The sequence below is a fragment of the Diceros bicornis genome, chromosome 22 (assembly GCF_020826845.1).
Source record: "Diceros bicornis minor isolate mBicDic1 chromosome 22, mDicBic1.mat.cur, whole genome shotgun sequence".
Taxonomy (NCBI): domain Eukaryota; kingdom Metazoa; phylum Chordata; class Mammalia; order Perissodactyla; family Rhinocerotidae; genus Diceros; species Diceros bicornis.
In genome coordinates this window covers 38,410,670-38,432,462 of record NC_080761.1, presented here as the reverse complement: position 1 = coordinate 38,432,462, position 21,793 = coordinate 38,410,670, and the positions used below count along the sequence as shown (strand labels likewise).

At 36.0% G+C, this 21,793-nt stretch overlaps 1 protein-coding gene across 3 annotated transcripts in view; it reads right to left on the bottom strand.

Annotated features, from left to right (window-relative positions):
* The window catches only part of CCDC171 (coiled-coil domain containing 171), a 300,588-nt gene that overhangs the window by 205,099 nt on the left and 73,696 nt on the right, over positions 1–21,793 (bottom strand). For all 3 annotated transcript variants that reach the window (XM_058565834.1, XM_058565832.1, XM_058565833.1), the window contains one exon: positions 17,959–18,097. In XM_058565834.1, coding sequence (XP_058421817.1) covers positions 17,959–18,097 — 139 coding nt within the window. The remainder of the gene's footprint in view (positions 1–17,958; positions 18,098–21,793) is intronic.

The window sequence follows — 21,793 nt, the reverse complement described above, 5'->3', positions numbered from 1 at the left end:
GTTTGTGCACTGGAAAGACACTTAGAAGGAGGAATGGCCAGACCTTGGTAACACTGCATTGGATTAACTACATTGATTGGATTAGACTGGATTGGATTGATTTGGATTGGACTGGATAAGGTTGGGGAAGTGCTCACATAAAAAGAGTCAAGACTGATCCCAAAGTTTCAGGCTAGGAGAACTGGGTGGATTTCAGTTGTTGAGTGAGAACAATGGAGGTAAAGAAGGTCTTATTTTGGCTGTTTTTGTTTGTTTATTTACTTGCTTGGTTTTGGTAGGGAGTACGAATCAAGAATTATGTTTCAATCATATTCCATTGGAGATACCATTAAGACATGCCCAGCTCCAGCTACAATACCTGGCAAATAACAGCCCCTACATAAATATACTTGAACTAACAAAGAACAAGTAAAGTAGAAAAATATGGGAGGCACCTGGACATAATGGTGTAAAGCTCAGAACAGAGGTCAGGTATAGGTTTGGGAATGATCTACAGGTATTACCGGAAGCTTTGCCTTGAGAGTGCTTGATGGGAGGAGAAAAGAGCCCAGGACAAAGCCTTAAGGAACTCCAGAATTTAAGAGAAAAGAAAAAGTCAGCAAAGCAATTGAAAAAAAAGGAAGAAAAACAGAATATAGTGTCATGAAAACCAAGATAAGAGAACATTTCAAGGATAGAGTTGTCAAATATATCCAATGTCACAGAATATTAAAGTAAAATGGAGACTAAAAAGTGTTCACTGGGCATGGAAGTCATTGGTGACCTTGACAAATGTGTCATAACCCAGACTGCAACAGGTTGAAGAGGAGTAAGCCTGAAATTTTTTGTCTTAATTGATTGAAATACAAGTAAATGGAAACAGGAAGTTCAGAAAACCCTTTCTTGGCAAGAAAGCAAGCAAAGATAAAGGGCAGTAGTTGGAAAGAAGAGTGGGTCAGAGAAGAGTTTTTTTTTTTTAATATGTGAGAACTTAAGCATGTTTAAAAGCTGACGAGATAGAGGCACTGGTGAAGGAGTGCTGGTAATATAGAAGAAATTGGAGAATAGCTGTTACAGGATAAAATTACATCCTTAAACTATGTAAACTAATAATTCTTTTTTTTTTTTTTTGGTGAGGAAGAGTGGCCTTGAGCTAACATCTGTTGCCAATCTTCTTCTTTTTGCTCTAGGAAGATTGGCCCTGAGCTAACATCTGTGCCAAACTTCCTCTATTTTGTATGTGGGACACCATCACAGCATGGCTTGATGAGCACTGTATAGGTCCACACCTGGGATCCGAACCCGCAAACCCTGGGCCACCGAAGTGGAGCAAGCAAACTTAACCACTATGCCACCTGGCTGGCCCCTAATAATTCTTTCTTTCGATGTCAGTTCAACTATCACTTCTTCAGAAAAGATATCCTTCACCTCCCTAACTACATCAATTCCCTCTATTAGATTCTTCTCAGCACTTATCACAATTATGATTCCACAGTATTCAAGTAGGTCTTTTATTAATGTCTATCTCATAGAACATAAGCTCCACAAGGGGAGTAAATATAGCCTGTTTTTGTGGTCCTCATCAATGTGTCCCCAGCACCTAGACAATACCGAGTATCTAAAATAAGAATTAAATAGTTAAATAAATTACAGTCCATGCAATCAACAGAAGACTGTTAAGTCAATTACAATCCATCCACACAGACTTAAAATAGAAGGAGGAAGCTCTTCTTCATGTACTAATATAGAAAGGTCTCTAAGCTATATTGTTGAGTTAAAAACAAGAGAGGGCGTGAAAAAGTGTGTTCTATAAAATAAATGATGCATGGTCTAACTGTAAGCCCTCTGAGTTGAGATGCAAAACAGAAACAAAACCAGACTCCAAGTTTTCTGCATTAGCATACCATTAGTAACACTTTTTTTTTTAATGCTGTAATATCAAACAAGTTAATATCAGAGGGAAAAAAGAGGGAGAACAGTACGTTTAATATGCTAGCATTTGTGTAAAATGTGTGTGTGTGTGCATATTTGTAAATGTAGTGAGAATCTCTGCATAGAATCACAAGAAAGTAGTAACTATGGTTGCCCCTGGAAAGAGATTCTGGTGGCCAAGGGTTGGGAAGAGAGCGATTTCATTTTTCCCTGTATAACTTTCTGTATCTTTGAAATCTTGTATCATGTGTACCTACTATCTATTCAAAAATTTAATTACATATTTGAAAAACAGTAAATAAACAAGCCAACAAAGAAACAAAAATACTTTTCTACAGAAGATATACATGCACTTTGTTAGTGTGTTAGGAAACACTATGAGGACCAACTAAGCAAAGAGGCCCAGGTGGAGATTTCTGAATGTTATCAAAGCACAGACTCACAGACAAATGTAAGGCGCATATTTATAGAAAAAGAAACACCAAGTTTCAGTTGTTAAAAAATAAAAAAGTAAAAGAGTCAAAATGGAATATATTATTATCAACAGCCACCAAAGTTTATCTGAAAAAATAGTATTTATAAAGCACCGCCTTTATATATATAAATATAAGATACTACATTATAGGTATTTTTATTTATTAAATACTTTTAATTATTAAATATTTAAATATTCAATTAAATTCTTTGAGTTTATCTATATTTTGATAGTAGAAAAAACAACAATACAGAAAAATAGAAGGTAACTCAATCCTCAGGTAAGTTTTATTCACAGTTTGTTTTATAATTATAGAAACTTTAATACATATATGATTGTTAAAATTTTTTAATTCAAATAGAGTCATAGTACACATACTACTATATAACTTACTTTTCCATTCATAGTATATCTCTGACATCTTTCCACATCACAAATATCTTCCTTAGTTGCATAGTACTCCACTGTTTAGAAGTACCATTAATTAATTTAACCAGTCCCCTACTGCTAAGATTTATAGGTTATTTACAATTTTTTACTACTAGTGGTATTACTACAATACACATCCTAATATGTGTACTTGTGTATCTTTGCATGCACATTCAAGTATATCTACTCGACAAACTAGACATAGATTTGATGGGTAAAAGTGTAGGTGCAACTGTTTTCAGACAATTGTTACCAAATTGCTCTCCAAAGTGTCCTACCAAGGCATACTGTCACCCAGAGAAGTCCCTAAAACATTTTCCATGTCTAATGCTTTGTTTTTAAGTTGTGCTTGCTTATAGAAACCAAGGCAGAACATTGCCAGATGGCCAAACTGCAGAACCAGTCCAAACCGGAAAGGTCTAAGATGGCCATGGGGTGCCCTGCGCAAAAGGAAACGTGCAAAAGCTGCCATGTGCAAAAGGAAACATGTGCACAAGGTGCCGTGTGCAAGAAGGGAAGATCTGCGCATGCCCCAAATGCCCCTGCCCCAAGCCATGACTCGGAGACCCCTCCCCCTTCACATCCCATAAGAACCCTCGTCACCTTGCCTTGGATAAGAAAGTGTTTTAGAGCACGAGCTCTGCCTCCTCCATTCATTGATCAATAAATAAAGTCTCTGCTCTGCTATTCTAAATCTGGTCTGGTTCTATTTGCACAATCAGCTCTGGGCAAAAGGACCCACTTGCGGGTCACCAGTCCCTTAGGCCTCAGTAACAAAACTACCATGAACAGTATAAATGCCTATTTCCCAACAGCTTTCCAACGGTAAGCATTATCAACTTATTTTAATGAGCCTTTCTTAATTTTAAATAAGATTAAGCATCTTTTCGTATGTTTACTAGCCATCTATACTTCTTTTTCTGTGAACTGCCTTTTTATATCATGGGCCTATTTTTATACTACATTGCTGTATTTTCCTTAGTGATATATAACAGTCCTCTGTAGATTATGGAAACACTCTCTTTGCATACATGTTGTAAATCATCATTGACAACTTGTCATTTGCCTTCCCACTATATTTGTAAACACCAAGTTGTTTGTTTGTTTGTTTTTGGTGAGGAAGACTGGCCTTGAGCTAACATCTGTGCCCATCTTCCTCTATTCTCTATGTGGGATGCCGCCAGAGCATGGCTTGAGGAGCAGTGCTTAGGTCTGTGCCTGGGATTCAAACCTGCAAACCCCGGGCCGCTGAAGCAGAGCGTGCGAATTTAACCACTACGCCAACAGGCCAGGCCTAAAGCTGTATTTTTTTAAGTGATCAAATTTATCAATAATTTGCTTTGGGACTGCTAGATTTTGTCTCATACTTTCCTTCCTCCAAGATTATAAAACACTTAATTCCCTTTTTCTTTCAATGCTTTTTCATCTTCCTCTTTTATGGCTCTTTGATCAATCTAGAATTTGTTTGATATAAGCAATACGGCAGGGATTTAGTTTTATTTTCTCCTCTTATGCATACCTAGTTATCCAAAAACTATTTATGGAATAACATATCTTTAGACATTGATTTGACATACTATGATATTGTGATTTATAGTAAGAAATATATATTTGGTCTTCGTCCATGGTTCCTGGCACATAGCTCCTAAAATCCTTGTAATTTCCTATTTAAGAGTCATTAAAGGCATCTTTTGTTATAATATTTAGTTTGTTCCCAGTTCCTGAAATAGCTTTAGAGTGATAAAGGTGAAATGGGTCTCCTTTGTTATTCAGAACAAACTCCTTTCAACCAAATCTGAGTTTATGTTAATGTGGTGATTTTTCTAAAAGCCCCTAGATAACCAAAGGACAGGGGCTGGTTGCCAGGAGAACCAACCACGTGATTAGACAGTTGGAATTTTCAGCCCAACTTCCCCAACCTCCAAGGAGGGGAAAGGAGCTAGAGGTTGAATCAGTGATCAATGGCCAACGATTTAATTACTCATGCCTATGAATGAAGCCTCCATAAAAACCCAGAAGGACTGAGTTTGGGGAGATTTCAGGTTGGGGAACACCTGGAGACGTGGGGAGGGCCGCACAGCCCAGAAAGAGCATTGATGCTCAGGGACTCTTCCCACATACCTTTCCTTTCATCTGGCTGTTCCTGAGTTATGTCCTTTAATAAAAACCGGTGATCTAGTAAATAATACTATTTTCCTGCGTTCTGGGAGCCACTCTAGCAAATTAATCAAACCTGAGGAGGGGAATCACTGACTTATAACTGGTTAGTCAGAAGCACAGGTAAGAACCTGGACTTGGAATTGGCATCTGAATTGCGGGGGACAGGGGTGGGAATAGACCAGTCTTATGCAACTGAACTCTTAATCTGTGGGATCTGACGCTATCTCCAGGTAGATAGTGTCAGAATCGTGTCAAAACACAGGATACTTGGCTGCTGTGGTAGAATTCCCTGGTGTGGGGAAATCCTAACACACTTGGTGACTAGAAGTGTCCTGTGTGAGCAGTGTTGTGTATAGAGGGGGGAGACAAAGGAGTATGTTTTTCCTTAGAGCTGAAGTATTCTCCTTTACATATATCAACTTTATCATACACTAAATTCCCACACATATACATAGCTATTTTTGAACTTCCTATTCTGTTTCATTGATTTCTCTATTTTGTCAGTACAAACTCTTAATTACGGTAACTTTATATTTTTTTAAAATTTTATTGAGATAAAATACAATTCACCCTATTAAAGTACACAATTCAATGTTTTAGTATATTCACAGGGTTGTTCGACCATAATCACAATCTAAATTTAGAACAGTGTTGTCCCCAGTAAAAGATATGCCATACTCATTGGCTGTCACTCTCCATTCTCTCACCACCACCCTAAGCCCTCAGCAAACACCACTCTCATTCCTGTTTCTATAGATTCATCTATTCTGCACACTTCATATAACTGGAATCATAAAATATGTAGCCTTTTATGCCTGGCTTCTTTCACAAAGAATAACGTTTTCAAGGTTCATCCATGTTATAGTATATATCAGTACTGTATTTTTATTGCCAAAAATATCATATCCATAAGCCATTCATCAGCTGATGAACATTTGGGTTGTTTCCACTTTTTGGTTATTATGAAGAATACTGCTATGAACATCCATGTCCAGGTTTTTGTGTGGACATATGTTTTTGTTTCTCCTGGGCATATACTTAGGAGCGAAATGCTGGGTCATGTGGGCACTCTAGGTTTAACTTTTTGAAAAGCTGCCAAATGTTTTTCCAAAGGGGCTGCACCATTTTACGTTCCCACCAGCAATGTATGACGCTTCCAACTTCTCCACCTATTCACCAAAACTTGCTATTGTCCACTTTTTTATTGCAGCCAAGCTAATGAGTATGAAGAGATATCTCATTGTGGTTTTGATTTGCATATCCTTAACTAATGATTTTGAACATCTTTTCACATTCTTATTGGCAATTTGTATATCTTCTTTGAAGAAACATGTATTTAAACCTTTCACCCATTATTTGAGTTATTTCTCTTTTTATTATTGAGTTGTAAGAGGTATTCATGTATTCTGAATACAAGCCCTTTATCAGACATTTGACTTGCAAACATTTTCTAGCATTTTATCGGTTGTATTTTCACTTTAAAGCATAAAAGTTTTTAATTTTGGGGCCAGCCCAGTTGCATAGTGGTTAAGATCGTGTGCTCTGCTTCGGCGGCCCGGGGTTCACAGGTTTGGATCCCGGGCACAGACCTACACACCACTCATCAAGCCATGCTGTGGTGGCATCCCCCATATAAAATAGAGGAAGATGGGCACAGACATTAGCTCAGGGCTAATCTTACTCACACACACAAAAAAAAAGTTTTCATTTTGGTGAAGTCCAATGTAATCTATGTTTTGTGGCTTGTGCTTTTGATGTGAGACCTAAGAAACCACTGCCTAACGGTTTTGTAGTTTTATTTGGGTCTACAAACAATTTAACTTTTGTGTAGGGGTTCAAATTCATTCTCTGGCAGGTGGATACCCAGTTCTCTCAACACCATTTGTTGAAAAATACTATTCTTTCCCCACTGAATTGACTTGGCACCCTTTTTGAAAATCAATTAAACATAATTGTAAGGGTTTGTTTCTGGACTTTCAATTCTTTTCCCTGGATCTATATGTCTTTCATTATGCCAATACCATATTGTCTTGATTACTATAGCTTTGTAGTAAGCTTTAAAGTTGGGACGTGTTACTCCTCCAACTTTATTCTTCTTTTTTGAAATTATTTTGGCTATTCTAGGTCTCTTGCATTTCCATATGAATTTTAGGATCAGCATGTCAATTTCTGTAAAAACTAGCTAGAATTTTGATAGAAATTGCATTAAATCTATACAACAATTTGAGGAGTCCTAACATCTTAACAGGTAACAATATTAACTCTTACGATCCATGAACATGGATGTATTTTCATTTACTCAGGTCTTGTTTAATTTCTTTCAGTAATAATTTGCAGTTTTCAGCATAAAATTCTTGCATTTCTTTTGTTAAGTTATTCCTAAGTATTTTATTCTTTTTGATCCTATTATAAATGGAATTGTTTCCTTAATTTCATTTTTGGATTGCTCTTGCTAGTGTATACAAATACAATTGATTTTGTATATCAGTCTTGCATTGTATCCTGCAACCCTGCTGATCTTGTTTGTTAGTTCTAATAATTGTGTGGGTACATTCCTTAGAATTTTCTAATATACAAGATCACGTCATCTATGAATAGATAGTTTACTTCTTCCTTTCTAAAGTGGATGCCTTTTATTTCTTTTTCTTGCCTAATTGCCCTGGCTGGAACCTCCAGTACAATGTTAGTTAGACATGGTGAGAATATACGTCCTTGCCTTGTTCCTGATCTTGGGGAGAACGCATTCAGTCTTTCACCACTAACTATGATGCTAACTGTAGGTTTTTCACAGATGCTCTTTATCAGTCTGAGGAAGTTCCTTTCTATTCCTAGTTTGTTAATCATCTTTATCACAAAAGGATGTTGAATTTTATCAAATGTTTTTCTGTGTCTATTGAGATGATCATTTGGTTTTTGTCATATTACACTAACCGATTTTCAGATGTTACACCAGTCGTACATTCCTGGGATAAATTCCACTTGATCATAGTGTAAAATCTTTTGTATATCTTGCTGGATTCTGTTTGCTAGTATATTGTTAAAGATTTTGGCATCTATATTCACAAGGAATACTGGCCCAAGTTCTCTTTTCTTATGATGTCTTCGTCTGGTTTTGTTATCAGGGCAATAATACAGACTTCATAGAATGAGATAGGAAGTGTCATCTCCTCTTCTGTTTTTTGAAAGGATTTGTGAAAAACTAGTGTTAATTCTTCTTACATTTAGTAGAATTCACCAAGGGAGCCATCTAGGACCAGGCTTTTGTTTGTGGAAAGTTTCTTGATTACTAAGTCAATCTCTTTACTTGTTATAGGTCTATCCAGATTTTCCATTTCTTTTTTATCAGTTTTGGTAGTTTGTGTCTTTTTAGAAATTTGTCCATTTCATCTAAATTATCTAATTTGTTGGCATATAATTGCTCACAGTTTCTCTTAAAATTCTTTTTATTTCTGTTAGGTCAATAGTTTTGTCCTTTCATTCATGATTTTGATAATTTGAGTCTCTTCTCTTTTCCTTGGTCCCTTGTGCCACTGAGGCTTTCACTTTGCATTGATGGTCTTTGTACAGCTTGGGGCGTTTTCAAGTCTGCCTCACATCCTGTTCTGAGTGTTCCTGAGTGGATGCAGCCTACCACATGCACACAGCCTTCCCAACCCCTAGACTTAACTATGACCCCTGTAGGGATCTTCTTGGCTGTCTCTTTCTCTAGTTCTACTAAACTTCTGGGTGCTCTGTTATTTCATTGTATCATAGAGGTACCAGGTTTCTCTTAATTGCTCTTCACCAAGATCTATATTGTTTTCACCAATGCCCTTAAACACAGAGTTCTCCATTCTCTTTTCCAAATAAGGTCAGTCCCTTGAAGCAGAGCTGCAGAGCTCTTTCCCCTTATAGCCAGCCTGCCCTTCTCCCTGGGCAGACTCCTGTGCCACTACATTGGATTTGGAGATGAAGACCCACTTTTTCCAGAGTAACAATCCTGTTCTATAAGTGGCCACTGGGGGGGTTGCAAACCCTGGTCTTCTGGTGTAGGAGGAATTGGCCCCAATATTCCCGGTCTGCTACACCTGGGGTGGAAGTTTCCCCATTACAAGTGAGGGCTGAGTGGAGGAAGAGAGATCTGGTCCTCTCAGCCATGCCTGCCTGGAATAGAGTTGCTGCAACACAGGGCTCTGAGGAATGAGAAATTCCAGTAGTCTGCCCTTCCTAAGATGAAACCATAGCCCCAGCCTGAGAGCTAGGGAGAGAGGAAGGGCCCATCTTCTTGGCTGCATAACTTGGGGTAGAGCTTCTGGAACATGGAGCAGGAGTGGAAAAGGGGTTATGGAATGGGTCATCACTCAAACGCCACAGACTCTCACTGTTCTTACTGAAATTTAGTAACTGTTTTTCTTTTTACTAGCTTGAGATATAATTTTACATATACTATACACCAACCATTTAAAGTATATAATTCAATGGTTTTTAATACATTCATAGAGTTGCACAACCATCACCATGATCAATTTTAGAACACTTTCATCACCCCAAAAGGAAACCCCATACCCATTAGCAGCCACTCCCCATCTCCCCCCAACCTCTCCAGCCCTAGGCCACCCTAATCTACTTCTATCTCTATAGATTTGCCTATTCTGGACATATCATATAAATGGAATTACATGCTATATGGCCTTTTGTGTCTGGCTTCTTTCACTTAGCTTAACGTTTTCAAGGTTCATCCACATTGTATAATTGATCAGTACTTCATTTCTTTTTATGCCTGAATAATATTCCATTGTGTGAATATACCAACTTTTGTTCATCCATTCATCAATTGATGGACACTTGGGTTGTTTCAACTTTTTGCTGTTATGAAAAATGCTACTATGAACATTCATGCACAAACACTATTGGGTATACACCTAGGAGTACAACTGCTAGGTCATATGCTAACTCCAATTGTAACATTTTGAGGAACTTCCAAACTGTTTTCCGAAGTGGCAGCATCATTTTACATTCCCAACAGCAGTGTATGAGGGTTCCAATTTCTCCACATCCTCGCTAACAATTGTTATTACCTGTCTTTTTTATCATAGTCATCCTAGTGTGTGTGACGCTATGTCATTATGGTTTTGGTTTGCCTTTTCCTGATGACTAATGATACTGAGCATCTTTTCATGTGTTTATTGGCCATTTGTATGTTTTGTTTGGAGAAGTCTGTTCAAATCTTTTTCAACTGGGTTTTTTTTTATTGTTGAGTTACAAGAGTTCTTTATATATTCTGGATAAAACTCTTTTATCAGACATATGATCTGCAAATATTTTCTCCCATTCTGTAAGTTGTCTTTTTATTTTTCTGATACTGTCCTTTGAAGCACCAAGGTTTTAATTTTGATGATTAGTAGATTTCCTTGAATGAAAGTTTCGATTTCCAGAGCTTTATACGATTGCTGTTTTGTTTTGTTTTTTAATTCTTCACCAGTTAAATTGTTGTTTTGCTAGGTAGAGGGTTCACCAAGCTCCTTACTCCATCATTCCAGAAGTTCTTCCTCCCTCCAATATATTTTGATATCCTAAAGGTTTAATCTCTCCTAAATCTTCTTATTCAGTATTTTCCTAGTATTATCATATAATTATGTTTCCAGAGGAACTCCAGCAACATATTCACAAGTTACATGCGCACACACACACACACACCCTCTGTTATGTCAATACGTATATTATCTTTAATGCTTATCAAAAATCCTCCATGATAGAGATTATTAGTATCATCTTACAAACGAACAGACAGAGTCAGAGGAATAATATCACTAAAGGTCACACAACTATTATGAGATAGGACTGGGATTAAAACCTAGATCAATCTATCTCCAAAATATATGTTCTTTCTACTAATCCATGCTGACTGAGCCTAAGTGCCCATCAATATTAAGGGATAAAAGTTTACAGAAATACAAATGTAGAAAGCCAGACAAATTGCATACTTGGAGTCAGCTTAATATAAAAGTGCAATTAAATTCCTGGTTCAACAATAATTCTCCTTCAAGTATAGGGCTTAATCCTGACTAAAAGATGAGCTAAAATTTCAACACCAATATAGTTTAAAATCGAATTTAATGTCAAAATTAGCCAGGAAACATTAACTAGTGTAAATTTTTTCAAAGACCAAAGAAGAGACTTGATCAATGACAAGGATTAAAGAGAATTAACTGTGCCTTAAAGCTGCTATTACATTTATAATTAGTAGAATTATAATTTTCTACAGAGATATCTGGCTAACAGTCTTATAATATAGACAATAGAAATTTTATTTATATTTAATGGTTAGGTTTATGAACAAGATAATGACCAGAAAAACTGGTCATTATTTATTTGATGTCATTATTTATTGATTTATTTATTTGGTTTTATAAACGAAACTTCCATTCTTCATTCATATAGCAAAAGTGTTTGGCGTTTTGTTTTTAAGTGTGGATTGCACTTATATTTAAATTTTGTTTCCAAAGCTGTTAGTTTTCTTACCAGCCTTTTGACGTGCAAGGAATTCTAGAATGAAAACAGAATCTATCAGCTAAATTAACAAAACCGTCGGATTGAAAACAAAGTGCCAACCAAAGATAAAATAATAAGTTTCTAATTTTTGATTGACATGTTTTACCATGTGACATAAAGAGTAAGTTCAGGTTAAATGTTAAATTGTTGATTCAACAAATCCTATAATTCTAAACATCCACAGAAGTCTAAAAGACAGAACTGTAGGATAAAAGGACTCACTTCTTTTTGCCTTGGACATAATTCACAAAAAGAGTTTGTTACCCTAGGAATAAAAGTCCGTTAATGCTATGTTAGCTAACCAGATGATGTTTAGATGAACATTTACCAATCACCTACAATGGAACCAAGGACTACTTTAGAAGTCATGATGAATCTATGACCAGTGTAGACAGGGGACTAAAATATCAAAACATCCTGGGGCCGGCCCCGCGGCGCAGTGGTTAAGTGCGCGAGCTCTGCTGCTGGCGGCCCGGGTTCGGATCCTGGGGGCGCACCGATGCACTGCTTGTCAGGCCACGCTGTGGCGGTATCCCATATAAAGTGGCGGAAGATAGGCACAGATGTTAGCCCAGGGCCAGTCTTCCTCAGCAAAAAGAGGAGGATTGGCATGGATGTTAGCTCAGGGCTGATCTTCCTCACCAAAAAAAAAAAAAAAAGTCAAAATACTCAAAGAAATTTCAGAAAAATTTGTGAGTGAGACCTTAATGTATTATTAGAGAGGAGTCAAAGTTGGTTATAAAATATCTTTAACCAGAAAAAACAATGAGATGACAAAGAACTATGTTATATTTCTATCTTGGTATACTATATCTCGCACACTGCTAAAATGAATGCATTTCTGCCTCTATCTGGCATGTCATTCTTTTTGTTTCTTTCATAATCATCTTATCTTTCTTTGAGCCTGCAAAAACTCATCCTTCACTTTTCTGCTAACCATGCATGAATGTCACAAATGGATACACATGTAAATAAAAATTTCTAATGGAAACTCTTGAAGAAACAAATAAAAAGCATATGCAAACATTTATATCTAAAAATTGGCAAATGGGCCCTGCTGATCTGCAATGGAAAAAGTTGACTCAAGTCATAAAAAACACTAAAAACAGGGGCCAGCCCAGTGGCTTAGTGGTTAGGTTCATGCACTCTGCTTCGGAGGCCCAGGGTTCGCAGGTTCAGATCCAAGGTGCGGACCTACGCACCACTCATCAAGCCATGCTGTGGCAGGCATCCCACATAAAATAGAGAAAGATGGGCACAGATGTTAGCTCAGGGACAATCTACCCCAGCAAAAAGAGGAGAATTGGCAACAGATGTTAGCTCAGGGCTAATCTTCCTCACAAAAAAAAAAAAAGTAAAAACAATTAAGGGACACTTTTAATAAGGTTAAAAATAGTAGGAAAAATAATAGGTAAAAAAAATACTTTTATTTAGTCATTAAGTTTTTTTTTAATAAAATTAGTATTTTAACCATAGGTTGAACTTTCGAAATAGTGACACATAATGCTTATAATTTCTAAACATTTTTGAACTCAAGTAAGTTTTTAAATTTTTAATTTAAATATATTTTAAGCCATTATGAAGGAATTCTGAGTAACAACAGGAGCATCAGAACCTATAATCAACAGCATATACTTCTGCTCCACAGCTCACCTTTTCATCCTATCTTCCACCTCGTTACCATCACACACGCAGTGCATTTGTAAGGACTCAGGGGGAGCTTGCTCAGCGGAACTGAATTTGTTGTGGTTAGCTTTCATAATCATCACCATCTGCAGCTTCTCCTTGCTCATATTAATGACAGCTAATATCTCTTCTGCATAAAACCATTTATTCTTTCTTTCCCTCCTTGCTTGCCTATGCTGCTTCCAGGGATATGAGCATTCTATGATCTCAATTGCTTATCTCATATGATGAAATGTCACTGTCCCTTACACAGCTTTACAATTAGTTTATTTTTTGGTAGACGCTACCATCCAATCTGAATATGGGCCTTGACATAAAAACATCTCGCTCTCTCTTTATCTCTCCCTCTCTCACATACACACACACAATACGATTTTATTTTTTCACAGGTCAAAAATGAGATTTGAATTTTCAAAACTTAGTAATTCATATAACAATAAATTTTGAAAAGCTTATAAATTTAGGAAGCCAGTGATATAACGAACATTTAAATACACAAATACAAACACACACACATTTGATGAATACTTTTAATAGTATTACATTTTTAAGGGCCACTAAGAGAGACATAAACTGATGTTTATATTAGCCAAAACAACACTTATATATAAATACGACTCCTATTCTAGTGAAAAACAGGAATCAACAATTTTTTAGTAAAAATTCAGAATAGAATATTTTTAGCTCATTAGCTTCGAATGCCTCCTGTAAAATCAGAAACATGTCCTTCTAAGGCAAACCTAGTAGATCAATAGAAGCAAAAATATTACCAAGAAACATTAACTTTACCACAAAGCACAGCAATCAAAGCACTTTCCAAAATCCTATCTAATGCCAGCAATCATTATTATTATATAATCAGTCAAGCCCCCAGAGTACAGGGAAAAAATATACACTTGACTATTTTCAATCACAAGTTCTTTAGAGAATAAAATATTCTTTGAGCAAAACCTCATGAGAACTAGAATTCCCTTTTCAATATATGGTCTCTCCTAGAGCTGTAACTAAATATTACTGAGTGGCAGAAAAACAAATCTCAAGAAATGATGGACTTAAAAAAATTTCATTGTAGAAAGCACAAAGCAAGTCCTAATAATACCAATTTGAAAATGATAGCTCCCCTGTTTCGAGAGAAGCAGATATAAAAACCCACAGTAATGACTAAAAGACCCAACTGGATGTATTGAGCCTCTGAAGGACTTTAATAAGCATGATCGCTAAGCAGCTTAAACTAGAAATTCAGTTCTATTTAGTAGTTGATTGAATCATTATTAAATTCATAGATTTTGAAATTAATAGTTCAATTTTAATTAAAACTTTTTAAAGTCAAATTCAATAGTGTATAACACAGAACACGAAATTAATTTTGTTAAATCCTTAAATGTCCTATGTTGAAATTCTATTAACTCTATTACATTAAAAATAATAATAATATACTATTCATTTATATAATCATATCTTTTAAGTCATATCATATCTTTTAAATCCATACATCGAATAGGAGGAATTGCATTAATATAAAAGTACAATTAAAGTTGGCTGGGTTTATATTTTGGACTTTTCCAAAATTATGTCCTATATTTGTATTATGTCTCTTGAAACAGGGGAGCTATCACTTTCCAACTGGTTTATTAACACTTTATGTACCCTGACCTAGATGATCTCTAAGGCCTCTTCCAGCTCTAAAAGCCTACAACATACTGCATTATACACTGTTATTTTTAAGTCCCAAAACTTTCTGAAGTCTTTGCATATTATTAATAACACTTTGATCTCTCTAGTAAACCTATAGAGGAAAGTGGCTCTAATTTTCTCTTGCAATGCAACAGAGAAAATAAAGACCAAGACTTGAATAATGGCCATGACCATCACCTAAACTAGAAAACGAGCTGTTACCTCCAAGGGAGAGAAAAATTACCTGCAGGTAATTTATGCTTCCCATCTACATTCTATAAAATACTGAGACTATTACACTCAAAAGAAATATAACTGTAGGAAAGTCACACTATGGAACATAGGATCTTGGGCTGTCATTAAAACAAGGTTCATTTCCGAAAGCAAAAGGTAAAAGCTTCCTCCTAGGTCATTTTCACTTCAGTCAAAAACAATTACAAATTCAAAGCAAAAATAACAGCCAGACTTGGAAGATGCAGAACTAGAAAAATTCCACTTTTTATGGTTTAAAATTTTTAATTTGATAGACATCTCTTTACAGAGAAATTTTTAAAACCTTCCCCCATCCCCTGCAAAGACCACTAATCTATTGAAAAAAACAAAACAATAAAGGAATATGTACAAGAAAAGCATATTTAGGAAAAGTGATAAATTTTTTATAAAAAGAAAAACACTGTACTTACTATTTAAAGAAATAGTATTTTCATTAAATAAATTTTCATTAAATAATTTTTAAACTTCATATTATAGTCAGGTAAAGAGATAGAGCAAGAGTTCTAATAAGCATAAAACAGAACAAGCTAAAAGAGAAAGCTAATAATAGGGAAGAAAAAATGGGAAGGGAAAGAAAAGAGAAAGATGGAAGAAAATAAGATGTAAAGCTAGGGGTTTAAGAAAGACGAAAAAAATGGAGAGGACTGTATAGTTAGGCGGAACCATATAAACTGTAAACCACTTAGGTTGCACCCTGCATTAGTTTTTTGAACATCCCATGAGCTCTTCAGCAAGGAACTATTCACAGATCTGCAACCGCTTTTAGTAATGCATCAAGCTTTGAAGAAACAATTAGTCTAAATCTTCAGCACTATGATCAAAACAACAGTGTTTTATAGGATGAGTGCCAATGGCCCAAACAAAGAGAGGTTGCTAGTGAGCTGCACCTTGCCTTATTTCAGACCTTCCACCAAATTGTAAAAGTTATAAAATAAAAACTTGTTGGCACCAAGTAAATTTTTTTAATTAAAAAGCACATAGACTCAGTGGTGAATTAAGCCAGGCTTCTTTTATTTTCCATCTGGTTATTGGAGTGCTAGAAGGCCAGCATTAGGAAGATTCGTGCAACTTATACTGCTGACTATGTTTTCACTGTTGCATTCTCAGTTATAACTCTGGCTCACTTTCAAGATTATTGAGTACATTGTCTAATAAGCAAGCAGATCAAATCCAAGACTCAGCTTAATGACTGTGACATAGTTTTCTCCACCACTGATTCATCCCTCTGAACTAGGAATTTAGAGGTAGGACAGCCCATGAAATTTAGGGTAGCACATAACAGTGAACAGGCACCAGGGCATGCTACACCAAGAGCTCTAAACTTTCTAAAACCCCACATCCAAAGTCCTCAAACAACAAATTCAACCACAGAGCAAGCAATGATATCAACTCCTGACTCAGAATACATTGAATATCTTGAGTTGAAATGGACACTACATATAATATTGGATCGTTTGAAAACGATAGAGTTTAAATTTTATCCCATCATTACCTTCCTATTCCGTCATTACCTTTCTATCTGGGCATCATTGATTTGGCCACCACTTCTTAGTATAACCCAGAGTCTCCAGCTTTTTTGACAAGGAGAAAAAATATTCAATTTTCCTCAATAACTGATATCACTAAGAGTTGTGGGATATAATTGCAAGTGAAGTAGCCAAGTCTCTGAAGAAGGTATGTTCATGGGGAACAAAACAAAGAGGAAATAGAGTATTACTCTATACTTTATCCTCTCCCTGTTGGGGTTTCCAGCAAACTGCAGAGCAGAAGTATGCTGCATCAACCAAATAAATCTACCCAGCAAATGTTTATTGAGGCAAGTACTACAGTGGAATCTTGGTATGTAAAGTGAATTGTTAACCTCAATGCATTCACAATCTCTTGAGAGACATAATACACATCAGATTTTGATGAGTGTTATGATGAAGATGCTAAACTAAATACTAAAGAAACAAAAAGCAGGGAAGCGGCAGAATTCTGACTTTAGGTGGATGGGAGAGTGGGGAAAGATGGAATCAAGGAAAGCTTCACAGATTGCAAGATATCAGAGAGGGGCATTACAGGATATATAGGAACTTGTTCATGGACAAGAAGAGAAGGAGTATTTCAGCTAATGTGGGTCAAAAAAATGAACAGCGTGAACAAAAGCAAGAAGATATGAAAACGTATAAAGTGTTGAGGAAGCCAAGAGTACTCTAATGTGGCTGAAGCAAGACACATAGTGAACAATGGCAAAAGAAGAAGCAGGAAAAGTTAACATGGAACCCAAAGAAAAGGACCTTCGATTACATGACAAGCAACTGGACTTTATTCTGAAGGCTACAGGGAGATATTGACGGTTTTTGAATAAAGGGAGGGTGATAAGATCAGATCAATATTTTAGAAAGGTAAATTTGGTGATGGTGTGAAAGCTAGATTATCGGGAAATGGAAATAGAGTGATCAGGTACAAAACGATTGCAAAAGGGACTCTGAAATCACTGGATCTATTGATTACAAACCCTGATCCCCCCTCCACCTAGGTAACACTATTTTATGCACCTAAAAAAATAAAAAGAAAAACTCTGAATAAATTTTAAAACATTCTATAATTCAGAGTTTTCACTAATTCATTAGTTTTCCCAATTATTCCAAAGAAGAGAGATTTCATTATGTACATATTTGTAGTAATCAGCATCTCCAGTTTTGAAAGTTTATATCAATGTTACTAAAATTACTTTCATACTATTATCTCATGGCATGCAGTGAGGAAAAAACCTGTTAAACATCAAATTTGACCCAATACAGTAACTGCCATAGGGTTTTCTTTTTTATCCTTACCATTACAAGTTCCTCCTGTAATTCACTGCAACTTTTTTCATTATACTGGAGTCTCTTTGAAAGGTCTATAATTACTTTCTTCTGTTCCTCGATCTCTTCATTTAGTTTCTTGTTTTTGGAGAAATACTCTCTTTCTAATCTGAAAAGTTAAAGTGTCAGAGCAGGTTTTTTAAATATGCTTTCATCAAGTCCTATTATACACCTTTAACACAAGCAGCAAATGTATTATATATCATGTTTTCAAGCCAAAAGGCTTTTAAAGGTCACCTCTCATTTTTTCAAATAAAAAGGATTGCACGTTGTTAAATGAAAGACTCTAAAGGAATATTACCTCCCCACTTTTGTTAGCAGATATTTGTACTATGCCCAAGGTTATAAGCAAAATAGATTTAGTTAGTGTTGATTTGATCTCACCATTATTTCTGATGAACAAAATCCACCCACCACAGTTCAATTAGCTCAGAAACTGCCTCAAGACAGAAAACAGTCCTATCAAACAATTTTCAAATTAAAGTAGAACATTAGAAATGGAACAAGTGTTTTATTCCTGAATGTCCATGCAAGTGAAACTGGTGTGGTGCCATGGAAAATCCAAAAAGAAGAATAATCACAAATCATTCATATTCACTGTGAAAAAACATAAATTTCTTTTCAAAGGATTTGCCTTCCTATTTAAATTTTGCTCAGGCTGACATTAAACTGCATTTACATTCTTGTATGGACATATGACGAAAGGCAGCTTGCAAGTATTTTACTTTAAAATTTGCTTTAAAATTTAAAATAAAATCCATCAAATGGATAATTTTAATTCAAATTAAAATGCTTCTGCTATTTTTAGCCTGAGATCTTCCCAGTAAATATAGCAGACCCGTTTCCTATAATTTTTAAGCTGTAATGCAGGAGATATGATGACGCAGTATAACCACATCCACGCTACATTCAGGCTATAATCAAATGAAGAGCTAATTTTTGAATGGCACATGATCTTACTCTGAACAGCCAACGTTCCTTTCTCTACAGTGGAACACAGACAATTCTAGTGCCAACTCTTTTGTATATTCCCCTTTGGATCAAGGATATTCCAAGGTAGAGTAGCTAAAATTTTACATAAAAATGTATAGACAGATTAGACACTACATTTATATAAATCTCCCAGAAAGTAGAACTGAACAACAAGAATGGATCAAAGTAGAGAAAAGATAAGAAAATCAACCCAGGAATCCCAAAATATAAATAACAGAAGTTCCAGAAAGAAAAGGTAAAAGAAAATAGACGGGAAAAAATCAGCGAAGTAATAATACAAGAGAATGTCCCAGAAATGAATTACTCGAGTCTCTAAAATTGAAAGAGCTCAATGAGTGCCCAGCATGTATGAAAAACAATCCACACCAGGCCCACCATCATGAAATTTCAGAACACTGAGAACAAAGAGAAGATTCTGCAGAGTGTCCACAGAGTATGGACCATAATCCATAGATAATTCGTATATAATATTATTTTATTATGTGTTATAATGTAACAACAGTAAACCATTTCTAGATATTCGCCTGTTTCCGGACTTGGTGGCCACTCCGTACAAGTTTCCAGAAGAAAACATGGGCCACATACAAAAGATCAGGAAGCAAATTACTTCAGACTTCTCGACACTAGAACTGAATGAATAACCAGTGAACTACGAAAGAAGGTAGAGATCAAAAAAAGACATTTCAGTATGTAAGTTTTAAAATTTTTCCTCTGATGTGCAATTTCTCAAGAAGCTACTTTGACTAAATCAAACAAGGAAGAAGGCACAAAATCAGCAAACAAGAGATCCAATGTTGAAGAGAAGTAAAGCAAATTCCAAGGATGATGGTGAAGGGAAGTCCGGGGATGACTGTGAAAAGGGAGCCTAAATAATAATTCATCCAGAATGCAGACAATGGAGAGAGGAGTCCAGGAGGGATCTCTTAGACAAAACTTAAATACGATAGACTTTCTGAGGTGTAGGAACATAATGAGAGATTTTCAGTTCTGTTATAGAGTTTAAGAATAACTTAGTGATTGGTGTACATAAACTAATCCAATTTAAAATGAGGCAATTATTAACTATTCATTCCTTTGATGATTTAGCAAATCTTCAATTGACAGCTCTTATGTGCCAGGCACTATTCTAGGCATTGGGAGACAGCGATGAACAAAACAAAGTTCCTCTCCACATAAGAAGACAGACAACAAGCAACAAAGAATATAACAAAATGTGCCATAAAGAAAAATAAAGATGTTACCAAAAAAGAAGTGATTAGTTGGTGCTTATTGGAATACAAAGCTCAAGTAAAATTTTTCAAGCACAAAACACAAATAATAGCAAAACAAACTTAAGGAAAAAATTTGCTTTGGGGTCCAATTAGAAAAGTACATAGGTTAAAATCTTAGAGCTTAATTGTTAGCAGGTATCTTAAAATTCCTCTCACCCAACTTTTGCAGGACCCTCTTCTTCTTCAATATCCATGATAGAGAATCATCCACCCTCTGCTTTGAACTTCCCAAGGAGGGAAGCTCACTGGTTTCCCAAAGAAGCCTATTATTTCACGGTTGGAAAAGTTTAATTGTTGGGGGTAGAGTCTGACTTCTTACAGTTTCACTTGTAGGTCCTAATCATCACCTCAAAGCAACAGTAAAGAAGCCTGCACTATATTTACATAAAGGCCCTTCACACATATTTATATATAAATGTGCAGATTCAAGCAATGGTTCAAAGAAAATAAAGGAGGGTAACAACATTCACAGAATGTCATTTAAGTCACTCTAGAGGAAGCAAGAAAATTCAGTTCAGAATTACTGGTTTAAAATATTATAAGCACTACTAATAAAGGTAATCACAGTTAAGAGTTTTAAATTTTTTCAACTTCAGTCTTTCAAGTGCCCCCTTTATGATTTTTGCCATACTCATAATAATTAATACTATTTAAATAATACTTTTCTTTGACTCACTTGTTAAGTTAAATGAAGTATTTTAAAAGGAATCTTTATACTACTGCTGTAAATGGAAAACCATCATCTATTTGTCATAAATAGAAACTAAGTTAAAAATAAATACACAACTCTAATGTACCAACCTATTATCATGTCATGCACAATGGTGGGATGCATTTCACTCTCGAGGGGGAAATGGTTTAAAATGTCTACTATCAACTTTTTTTTTTTTTTTTTGGTGAGGAAGATCGGCCCTGAGCTAACATCTGTTGCCAATCTTCATCTTTTTGCTGAGGAAGATTGGCCCTGGGCTAACATCTGTGCCCATCCTCCTCTATTATGTATGTGGGAAGCTGCCACAGCATGGCTCGATGAGCGGTGCATAGGTCCACACCCAGGATCCAAACCTGCAAACCCAAGGCCACGGAAGTGGAGCACACGAACTTAACCACTAAGCCCGGCCCGGCCCCTCGACTTTTTTTTTGAAACATATTAAAGAATTATAAACTTCTTAAAGCATCCCACAGAACATTCCAGATGAACGGCTTTTGAATTGAAAAAGGTTAAAATCAGTAGGAGTCAGAAAGATCTTGACTCTGCCACTTAGCTATACCTCCTCACCCTCCTTAAGCCTGAATTTCCACATCTGTAAAACAGGGATAAAGAGAGGAGCTACCTCATGGGGTGTAATATAAATTAAATGGAACCATGCAATGCTGGGCACGAAGTGAGCCACAATGCATGCTAGCCACTAGGAGCAGTGTTACTCCTACTACTAGTATTTCTGCAGTTTGAGAAAATCTGAAACATTATCCATCTCCACAGAGACCATTTTAGGTGGCCTAGAAATCAAGGTCTTTAAAGATACTGTATTACATCAGTA